We start from the raw sequence: 11,611 nt of genomic DNA on the forward strand, positions 1-11,611 counted from the left end.
TAAAATTAAAACGAGATATCATTAAAAGAGAGGCTAACGAGATGGGTCTTTAAGGCTCTCCTGAAGGCCTCCAAGGAAGATAATGCTCTTATATCCTAGGAGCGTGTTCCACAACCCAGGGGCGACAACTGAGAAGGCCCGATCTGGTATCTGATACCCCAGAGACCAATCTAGCCGCCGCATTTTGACCTAACTGAAATTTCCAAACTATGTACAAAGGCAGCCCTGCATAAAACACATTGTAATAGTCCAACCTAGAGGTTACCAGTAATGGGCTACATTACTTAACCTTAGGGTTCAGTAATGGATTATGTCTGCATCCATCTAAATCATCATTCCAGCTTTATGCTTTGTAGCAAGCCAGTTTTTCATCTATAAAATGGAAATAATAATGTACTTTACAGGGCCAAAAAGGACGGTGTGTGGGGGATTCTAAGGTGTTTTCTGCATTAAAAATGCCAAATACATGTGATAAACAGTAGTATTTTACAGTGGGCACAAACAATAGCCAAAGTTATTGTAACGGCTAAGCACCTTTGCTACTACTGAGATATAGTGGAAAGAGTGTCAGAGCTGGGGTTTGAATCCCCTGGTTCAAGTCCCCACTCCACCATGAAGCTGACTAAGTGACCTTGGGCAAGTCACTACCTCTCAGCCTAACCTCTCTCTCTCATGGGTCTTATGAGAATAAGATGGACTCCACCTTGAGCTCTTCTAAGGCAGGGCAAGTTAGAAAGAAAATAAATTTCAATATTTGTTTTTGTATCACAGTGATGTTAAAGTTACTGACTGCCACTGAACATCTGTGCTGTTTCAAAAGCGAAATCTAAAATTTTCCAGCTCTCCTACAGCTAGTTACAAGCACATGGTGCTCACTGCTTGTCAGGTAATAGTTGGATACTTTATATTTCTCCAGTGTGCCCAATTTAGAGGGAGAGCATTGTTCACCTACTTTATGAAGTGCGAGAAAGGCTTGCATGTGCCCTGTGGAAATTTTCCTTGTCATTATTTTTCTCCTCTGATCCCCTTATGCCATATTATGAATGCCTTTTGAAACTCTAGTCAGTTTCAAAAGCAGTCTGCCATCTGGCACAGGAGGATGTTGTTGAAGAAACACAAGCCCACTTGGCTGTATAGAAGTAGTAGCTGGTCACATTTGTGAAATAAAGAAATGGCATGTCCCTTCCCCCCACTTTAAGGTCCTTTGATGCAGTTGAGGGTTCAAGGGGCCTAAGAGGATTGGGCTGTTGGCATGAAAGAGATAGTGAGGCTCTTCACACGATCAGTGTGAAGAGCCATAAGGGGGGTTGCAGGGAGAGCGGGCATAGCCCACTCTCCCCACAGATGATCAAACGTCGAGCCCTGGGTGGCCAAATCGGCCACCCACACGACTGCTGGCTCCATCATGGAGACAGCAAGGGCTGTGGGGATTGGGGGCCATGTGGCCCCTGGAAGTTCCAGGATGCCCCGTGGGAACGCACATGATATCCTGGAGTCTACTTGTGTGTCGCCTCGCGCCCCGGTGACACATGATCAAAAAGATGAGGTTAACAGAGTGCTCGCTCCGTTAACCTCGTCTAAGGGGAAGGGTACTTTGGGAGGTTTGCTGCCGGGAGCCGTGGGGCTCCCGTTGCAGCACACGATCGCCCCAAAGCGGGCTAGGCTCCCTTACCCTGCCTTTGGCCGATCGTGAGAATAGCCTCAGTGCCTCTGCTGAGATTTGTGGGCCATTTTGTTTTCTACGTTTCAATAAGAAAGATGTTCTTAGTGCTTGCCGCTGGACATGCTAGCTTGGTGCTTATTCAGTGTTTTTGGGATTTCTGCTGCTTATTTTCAGAAACAATACTTTAATTCCATCAACTTACTTTAGCTCAAAAGCATCAAGGCAGAAATTAATATTCCCTTGGTAATCTAGCTGAGTTGTTCATGCTAGGTTGCATGTGATAACGTCCCAGAGGAAGATCCTGAAAAAGAGACCCTTAAATCTGGAAGGGGAAATAGGGCATAGTAAGATTTCACTATTCTTCAGATTCTTCTGAAGAAATTCTTCAGATTCTTCAAAGCGCCTTTTAAACAAAGTGATTGCCATGAGTATGAAGACGTCTAGACAGAACAAGCTATCTCTGGTGTTGCCTCTGTGGGGCAACTTGCACCATGGATGAATCTAGCCCAGAATTAGCTCTTTGTCAGATCTGGCAGAAGAGGAATCCAAAATGGCTTGATTGATGGCCCTTGTTGGAAGATAAGATTTCCCAGGGCACTAATGCAAAATCCATTAGCGCCAATAACAACAGCTTCAGCACTGTTGATACTAAAGGATTAACCTTTTGGGGCTTTCCCGTACTTATTTGGATGGGAAACAGAGCAGCAGCTCTAGAGGATTGTAATCTTGGTATTAGGGACTGCTAGTTTTTCTTTCAACTGCAGCCCACTGATTGCCTAAAAGCTTTGTGTAATTCTTTGCATTCAGAGACTAATTAGTCAAACTTTATGAATCGGAGTGGAATCCTGCCATCCCCAAACTGATTTCCCCCCCTTTAAAACTGAGCCAACAGGTTCTTGGCTGTATTTGATAACATGGAGATGGCTTGCATTTGGCACAAGGAGTAACTGTACTGAACAAATGGCCTTACGTTTGGGTCACGTTAGCATGAGAGGAGAATCAGGCATTTCTTTTCTTGACAGGAGGTGCATATCTTAGTGTGTAAGATGAGAAATAATACAAAGCCATGAAAAGCCATCCACTGCCTGTTGAAACCTGTTAATATAAAGCAGTATTCTCATCTTGACAAAGTGTATGGGTCTTTGTATGGACTTTATGGGCAATCCAGTGCAGGCTATTACTTTATCGGTGTTAGTAGACTAACATTCTGCTTCTGTGCAGACACCACAGCTTCACATTTGAGGATAACTTCAACAGAGAGACATTTGCTCCAGTGCAGAGATTAATGGGCACAAACAGATTTCTCATTCACACACCATCTTCCTTTACATGGAGAGAAATGATCTGCATAAATAAAGAAATGTGTATCTATTATTTTATTTATTGAAATAGATAGGCAGGCCATTCTGGATTGGGTTCATGGTTTCAGTCCTACTACACCTGATAAGGTGGGGAAAAGGCATGTTTGAAGGTGTCCATAATGTTCTGCATTCGACTGATAAAGAACTGGTTATTGTTACACTAAGTGATCCTTACTCAGGTTATATGATGGGGAGTGTACCATATATTCATCTATTAAAATTCAGAACACATCACAACCTGGTAACATTAGTTATACTAGAAGAAATATTGAATGAAGTTTACTCTGCCTTATGGCAATCATATTAAAGATGCTGACAAGGAAAAAAACCCCAGTGATTTGTGTACCACTTGCAGTATTATAAAATAATGCAAGTACAATCCTGCTGTTTCGGCAGTTCTACTTGGGAGGGAGCCTAGTTCAGTGGAAGAGCACATGCTTTTGCATGTAGAAGATCCTTGGTTCAATCCCTGGCATTTCTTGGTAGGACTAGGAAAGACCTATCTGAAATCCTGACGAGCCACTACCAGTCAACGTCAACAGTACTGAACTAGATGGGCCAATGGTCTGATTCAGTATAAGGCAGTTTCCTATGTTCATATTTACTAGGTACTTATAAATTGATATATTCCTCCAAATGAGATTGTCCCTGATCTAATTACTATTCATTACTAGCCCATCTGCCTGGCTGCACAGTGCAGTATAACAAGTCATATGGTTCACCAAAGTCTTGTTAATTTTATTTCAGCAGCTTCTGTTAGTTTGTACCTAAAACAATTCAGTTGTGCAAAGAGTTAACAATGAATGGATTTTAATCCACCATTAGTGTTAATTGTCAGAATAACCCTGCTTGCTAACCAAGGGATTAGTGTAGAACCAGATCAAATTAGTTTCAGTAAAACATTTTATTCACACGTTATTTTCTACAATCACTTTGCAGTCTAACACATTTGCTGTTGTGGTGCCCGATGTCACCTTCTAGATGCAGAATTGGGGACAGCAGCAAATAAAATTGTGGAATCCTCCTGAGCTCATAGGATCAGGCTACGTGAAATGTTTCAACAAAGCAGAGCACTTCTAATAAGAAGATGAAACAGTAGAAACTGACACAACATTTCCTTTTAAAAGAAGGCATACAGATGTTAGTGCTAGAATAAACTTCTCAGAAAAAGAGAATGCGGCAGTCATAAGTCAGGTCTAGACAAATTGCCTTTGCATCTAAGAGCCAGCTCAAAAACGTTGCAACTAGGCAGTGGACACTTGACAAAATTACCAGACTCAGTGGCAGACATTGTGGAGGGGTGGTGGTGGTAAATGGGCTCCTCTTTATCCCCTTTAGAACAGAAACAGGCTGACTGGGGAAAGGATTTTATTAAATAATAACTGTACCTCTCCATATCTTAGTCTATGTGCCACAATTAAACTTCTAGGCATCATGGCTCCCTGGCGCCTAGCATTTGTCAAGCTGGTTATAAGTCACCAGAACAGAGGAGAAATTGCAGCCTGGTCCTAAATGCATTAGTTGGAAGTAAATTTCATTGATGTGACTGTACTTGGGGCTGCTTTACACATCACATTTGTAAGGTATACACCAAAAACATGGTCTGTGTGCAAACATGATTAGGATTGCCTATATTATTGCCGCACACAGCAAGATGACAAGGTTGCCCTCAACTCTGCCGTATGTATGTATGGTAAAAATCAGTTTGCTAATATATAGCAAAAGCAGCCCTCGCTTTCAAGAAATGTGTCTAGGGCTGGGATGCAAGCCTATATTTTTAACTGAAATAAAATATATTTCACTGAAAACTGAAACCTCTTTTTCATTCTGAGGTGAACAGAGGGAGGCATGTAAATAGTGCTGAACTTCTGCTTCAGACTTTTCATCAGTAAAAATACATCTTCAGACATTCTTGTTCTTTGTGTTACAGGACTTACTCAGTATACATTTTACTTCCCCTCCCCCCAGTTTGTTTACTGCTAGGGCATTTCCTTTTCAATGAATGCCAAAGGACATTGAATTATGTTTACAATTTATTCTGTTTTGTTGGGTTGTTTTCTTTTTTGTTATTCTTCTTGATTGCAGTGAGGCAGCCTGTAATCTAAAGAAACACAATCAAGACAGGGTTGTTTATGATCCCTTGCAAATTCTGTCCTCTTAAGACTTTATTTTATTGACAGTGGCCAACATAACAAAGCGCCAGCATTCCGTGAGGAGCACTGATACATCTGCACTGCAAACTAGTCGTGCTCTGCTGCTTGCGCCAGGTGGGAGGGAGATTTCCGCTCTCCCCTCTGCCTCCGGAAGCACTCTCTGTGACCTGGAAGTGTGTCCCTGAGAGCTGTGTGACCCTCAGGGACCCATTTCCATGTTGCAGGGAGCACTTCTCGAGGTGTGGAGGGATCTGCAAAAATTGCCCCCCGCCAATCCGAGCACATGCGCAGCCATAGTCAAGAAGGTGGTGGTGGTGGTGGCAGTGGCAGCAGCATGTGCAAAGCACTGACTCTGTGTTAGGATGTCTGCCAAATTTATTGACTGTGTTAATATATTAAATGATCCATGGCTCAAACAGTTAATAGATAGATTGATAAACAATTCAAAAATAGCAACCAGGAACACTAAGGGTGCAATGGTGGGAGAGATCTGATCTTTTTCTTTTCTAAGTCAGGAGTGTTTTTTAAATGGCAAACGCATTCACAGAGAGAGATTCAGATTGAGGCCTTGGCATTTGGCAAAGGGAATATACCTGCTACTGAATTGGTCCATCTGGCTCAGTATTATCAACAAGTTATTGGCAGTGCCTCTCATTTCAGACCCCTGAAATTCTTCTTCCCCAGCTCTGCCTGAGCCCTTTTGAATGCAAGCTGGTGCTCTACCATCAAGCTACGGTCCTTCCCCCAATCCTTTCCCCCTGCACTGCTCTGTAAGATTTCCAATTTTCTGTAAGATTCTATGTTAACTCCACTATTAGTGTGGCTTCCCTCTCAGGTGAAGTGATATTCCTTTTGCAACAGCAAACAGAAATAGCTTTGGTATTATTGCAAATAGTCTCAATAGAACTGCTCCTCGTGAAGCAGGTCTGCCTTTATGTCTGGAGAAGTGCAGCAAGCTTTCTACAGGTTATAAAACCCTCTTTCTGGGTTCTGACCCCTTTTCTCTGCTTTGGGTCAATAGTTGCCCTTTTCTCTTGCCCTAATTGAGTAGAAAGCAGTGCTGAAAGTTCATGGAAGTGTTCTACAAAAGGAGCCTGCATTTAGCACCACTTTAAAAGCTTTTAAAGGAATAGAATTGGGGGGGGGTCCCCTTTGTAACAAAGTTTGAGGAAACACCAGTGAACAACTTTAAGTAGAGGAGGAGCAGATGAGCCACAGTACAAGGAGAAAAACAGAGAGATATTCAAAATAGACAACATTGCTTCAGATTAATTGCATTGGATTTCCAAACAACAGCCCTGGGGCTTTGAGGAAACTACCTGTGGAACCTTTGCTCTGTCTCATACGTCAACTCCCAGTTTTTCTAATGCAACTTTTTATTCAAAAACCTCTGCTACAGGAGACGAGTATGATGTTTGTGCCATTTGTCTGGATGAATATGAGGATGGAGACAAGCTCAGAATCCTTCCATGCTCTCATGGTAAGTAACTGCATTGGGACTTGGTGTTAACTTGCAAGCGGCATGGGTTCAAAAACTGCATTTTTTAATGCAGAAAGCAAACTATGTGAAACAGAAATACATCACTGAGACTTCTGAACAGCAGCAAATTAAACTGAAAAACTCACCACCCATTCTAGTTTCCACACAGGTATGAACAATCTTCATCTGTTTAAGACCAAATGCATATGTTCTAATGTTAAATACTAAGAGTAGCGTTCTGTTAACTTCAGCTTCCACAGTGAGGTTGTGTAGGTGTCTATGTGATACGTTTTTGACTATTCTTCCTGTCAAAAACTCCTACATGTAAGGGAGGCTTATTCTTGGAGAACATGCACATCAACAGCTATCAGATTGTGTAGCCAAAATAGAACTTCCATATACAGAAGCCGCAAACCTTTAACTATCAGACATTGGGCACAAACAACAGGAAAGCCAGTGAACTGTGAGTTCACTGTGAGAGATTCCTAGGTTTTTAAAAAATGCATTTGTATGGGGTGTTACATACGGGAATACTCAAATACATTATTTCCTACCAGCATTTGGAAATATTCTATCTTTCTTGGAATTATGGAATTATGCAGTGGCCAGGGTCCTTACTATGGTGCCTTGGTGAGCACATGTGACATCTTTGCTCGTTCAGCTGCACTGATTGCTGGTTGAGTCCCGGGTTAAGTTTAAGGTATTAACCTTAACATTTAAAGCCCTACACGGTATGGGCCCTCCATACCTCCAAGACCGCCTGGCTTTATATTTTATTTATTTATTTATTTATATCCCGCTTTTCCTCCAAGGAGCCCAGAGTGGTGTACTACATACTTGAGTTTCTCCTTACAACAACCCTGTGAAGTAGGTTAGGCTGAGAGAGAAGTGACTGGCCCAGAGTCACCCAGCTAGTATCATGGCTGAATGGGGATTTGAACTCGGGTCTCCCCGGTCCTAGTCCAGCACTCTAACCGCGACACCATCCCTCACCGGGTCCTGAGATCAGCCACAAGTAATGCCTTGGTGATCCCGGGCCCTAGCTATATTAAATTGCAATCAACGAGAGCCAGAGCCTTCTCAGTGGTGGCCTCGACTCTATGGAATGGTCTCCCGGATAATATCAGAGCTCTCCATGATCTGTTGGCCTTTCGTAAGGCATGTAAGACTGAAATGTTCCGCTGGGTGTTCGGTCGCTGAGATAGCTGGTCGTAGAGTGATCTTTAATCCTCGGTTATTATGACATGTGGAATGAGTATTGTATGGGATTGAGGTTTATGAGGCTATGTAAGCTATATGTTTATGAAATTGTATTGTTGTGTTTGTTTGTAAGCCTCCATGAGTCCTATTGGAGTAGGGTGACATAGAAATCTAACTAACTAAATAAATAAATAAATAAATATTATATCATGTGCTTTGTTAGGACATGTTGTAGACCAGCTCTAAGCCATCATTCCTTTCATTGCATCTAGAATTATTCTTGGTGCACAATAGTTTGCGACATGTGGGTTGAGTCTACCTGAGAGACAGACAGTTTGCTTGCCATCTGTAAGTGCAGGGTATCATTTCTCAGATATAGCCCTTCTGCTTTATTTAATTCATCTTCTCACCATTGTATGCAGAGTATCCTGTAGACCAAGGCAATGTTGCTTTTTATCTTTTGTGGTTTTAGGGACTAAATAATAATGCAGTAAAGTTATTCTTGATCCCCACTGTCTGTTGAAAATACAGGAACAAGCAAGGGCCCCAGAATGTACCTATGTTTTACACCAGAAATGAGGCACGAATGAACATTCCACTGCCTGCTATTCAGGCATTATCCTCAAAAGAAACCAGCTGTTGGGGATTTAATGCTTCACACTGCAAGTAGCACTAGTGTACCAGCTGCTGTAGATATACAGCTACTCTGTCGAAGGAATTGGCAGGGTTCTCTGGGCAGAGTATCTAGTTTTATCATAAAAGATCACAATAAATAAACCCCCCACCCCCAATTCTGTAACTGGAAGGGGAGATCTAAAACTAAATGTTTTCCTTTTCCTAACAGCATATCACTGCAAGTGTGTGGATCCTTGGCTGACTAAAACCAAGAAAACATGCCCTGTGTGTAAACAGAAAGTGGTCCCTTCCCAGGGGGATTCAGACTCCGACACCGACAGTAGTCAGGAAGAGAACGAAGTCTCGGAGAACACCCCGTTGCTTAGGCCACTTGCTTCAGTTAGCACTCAGTCCTTTGGGGCGGTGTCAGAGTCTTACTCCCATCCAAACATGACAGAGTCTTCAGACTACGAGGACAACGATGATGAAGAGGAGAATGAAGATATCGACAGTAGTGATGTGGAGAACGGAGTGACTGAAGAGAGTGTAGTGGTCCAACTACAGCCCAATGAGGAACAGGATTATAGAGTTGCAAATACTGTCTGAACTTCAGAACTGCAAAACGATTTGGTGTTATATGAACTCCTCTGTCCAGAGAGCTCAATTTTATGTATGCATACATAGGGGAAGCACATTGTGACCCACCAGTTGCTTCGGTAGAAGCAGCTGTTCATATAGTGTTCTGTATAGTTTACTCTCATTACAGGTTTCCTTTTGTTGTTTGTTCATTCATATTTGTCTTTTGAAGACAAGCATTTTAACTGGACTTCACAATGGTAATGAGTCACAAGGGGCACTCCCTTCTAGAGATACTGCACACAACAAAAGGGATGCTGTTTCAGATGTCAGCATCTTGTTAAAATGGGGTCTAGCCAAGACAGTATATACTTTTTCCTGCTTATGGTATGTAGGTAAGCAGAAGTTATATTGACAGTTATTTATTACATGTAAGGAAAGTGCTACCCCACAGACCCAACCAAAAAGTATACTGGTGTGTCTGAGGGCTTTCCCCAGAACAGTCAATACCACTAAAAGGAAAAGGTAGGCCTGTTTAGTATTCATCTATCAAATGCATCTCCAGCAGAAAGGGGGACAGGGGAGGCTTTGATCTCTATAGTTTGGCTGTCTTTCCAGTAATCCTATTGTGCTTGCCAGAGCAGCTAAAAGTGGTGAAGGAAATTTCAGCATCATTTAGGCTTAAACATCTCCTGAGGAAAATAATCAGGATAACTATGTATTTGTTGGCACACTCCGCTAATAGCAGCTCATCTATCTCTTAAGACGGGTGGAGGAACCAAAGCAGAAACGCAATACCAAGCCACACCACACCACGCCACATCTAGAAATACTGAATTGTAGTACGCGTACTATGGTTTCCCAAGTCACATACCTCTTAATACAGAGCATATGATAGTCTGCTAAAACTATGCACATAGAGAAACCAGACGTTTCAAGTATTGGATTGAAAATGAGTGCTTATAAATAACTTAACAGGATTCTACTTAACAGTGTATCATGAAAAAGCTAAATTATAAAATACTTGTAACTATGTAGAAAGTAACCACACTCCTGTATAATCAAACTGCAGAGGGTTTTTTATATATATATATATGGCCTTGTATAGGGAAGTTTGAAAGAATGTTAATAAACATGTTTTCCACTTTAAGAGCCATTTCATTAGTACTTGTGAAAGAACTACATAATTGAGACATTATTAAAGGAAACACAAACCAGGATTGAAACATGTTAACACCCTTCCCCCACAAAATGCATCTCCGCTTTTCAGCAGTATTTTGTGAGGGTGAGTGAAGGGGGCCAAAGAGTTGAGGAAGAGGGTGCAGCTGTACTCCTTGTGCTTGCTGCTTTCTTTGGTGCCTTTTTGAAACTAATTAATCCTATCTATCTATCTATCTATCTATCTTATACTGCCTGATATATACATCTCTAGGCAGCGTACAAAATTTAAAAACAATAGCATAAAACAGTTATTAAAACAAATTAATTCTAATTAAAAGCCTGTGAGAACAGGTGAGTCTTGAGGGTCTTCCTGCAAACAAACAGAGAAGATGTTCTTATTTCAACGGGGAGCATATTCCAAAGCCTCGGAGCTGCCACAAAGCCCAGTCCCAGGTCAATGACATTGTTATGTGGCAATATGACTTGCTATGAAGGGCCATTTTCAAACATTTATTTTTTAAAAATCCCAGTTGCATACATTTCAGCTGATCAGGGCTATGATCAGCATGAAAAAGGTAAATATTTGGCATCTTGTGAAAAAGATTTTGGTCCTCGGGTTTTGTACCAAAAATTGTTATTAGGTTTGCTCTTCTAGAAACTTGAATGTGTTAAGCTGCTTATTCACATTACAGTAATAGGGCAGGCATTGTACAGAAAACTTTAATTCTAAAAAATAATAATGTGGCTTTTCAAACCATAAGTATCCCAACAATATACCCAGTCTACCAAAAAGTGGCCGTTTTGGGATGCCATAAATGATTTTTATTCTTATTTTTATTTTTTGGTAATGCACATAGCTGGACTGATTCATTTAAAACATATGTCAAATAAAAGATGGATGTAGATATAGTCAGCAGCTGCCACTTGAACGGTTTGTGCTAGATAGAAATATGCAGAGGTGATGAGGAAGCAGTCCCACAATGTTTTCTACATTTAATGTAGAAATGTAGAGGTGTTTTTAATGATAGTTTTAAATTTGGAAATACTGGCTGATATTCAGTGCAGTGCTGTGTCCATAATGCACTGTGGGGCCGCTGTGCCCTTGACATTCAGCACAGAATGGGCAGTTGTGGAAGCTTGGCTTGCCCAGATTTCCACATTCGAGACAATGTGGAAACGTGCAGAAGTGCCGCTTGCACAACTGCCCGTTTCGTGGAACCCCAATGCTGACTTTCAAGGATGCAGCAGCCCCACAGCTCAGCATTATGAACATGTAACCCTATGCTGAATGTCATTCAGTATTTCAAGTTTTAGTGCAGATGTCAGCTACTGTGTTGTACTTTGAAAACACAAACATGGTAAGAGTGGAACCATAGATTTCAACCATGTTGTGCTGTTTCTC

At 41.6% G+C, this 11,611-nt stretch overlaps 1 protein-coding gene across 3 annotated transcripts in view; it reads left to right on the plus strand.

Moving 5' to 3' along the window:
* RNF13 (ring finger protein 13) overlaps window positions 1–10,198 on the plus strand; it is a 103,696-nt gene extending 93,498 nt beyond the window's left edge. For all 3 annotated transcript variants that reach the window (XM_053308201.1, XM_053308202.1, XM_053308203.1), the window contains 2 exons: window positions 6,577–6,657; window positions 8,702–10,198. In XM_053308201.1, the coding sequence (XP_053164176.1) occupies window positions 6,577–6,657; window positions 8,702–9,078 (458 nt within the window). In that variant the 3' untranslated portion in view covers window positions 9,079–10,198. The remainder of the gene's footprint in view (window positions 1–6,576; window positions 6,658–8,701) is intronic.
* Window positions 10,199–11,611: the final 1,413 nt, after the last annotated feature.

This window comes from Hemicordylus capensis, chromosome 3 (genome assembly GCF_027244095.1).
Source record: "Hemicordylus capensis ecotype Gifberg chromosome 3, rHemCap1.1.pri, whole genome shotgun sequence".
In the NCBI taxonomy this organism is placed as follows: domain Eukaryota; kingdom Metazoa; phylum Chordata; class Lepidosauria; order Squamata; family Cordylidae; genus Hemicordylus; species Hemicordylus capensis.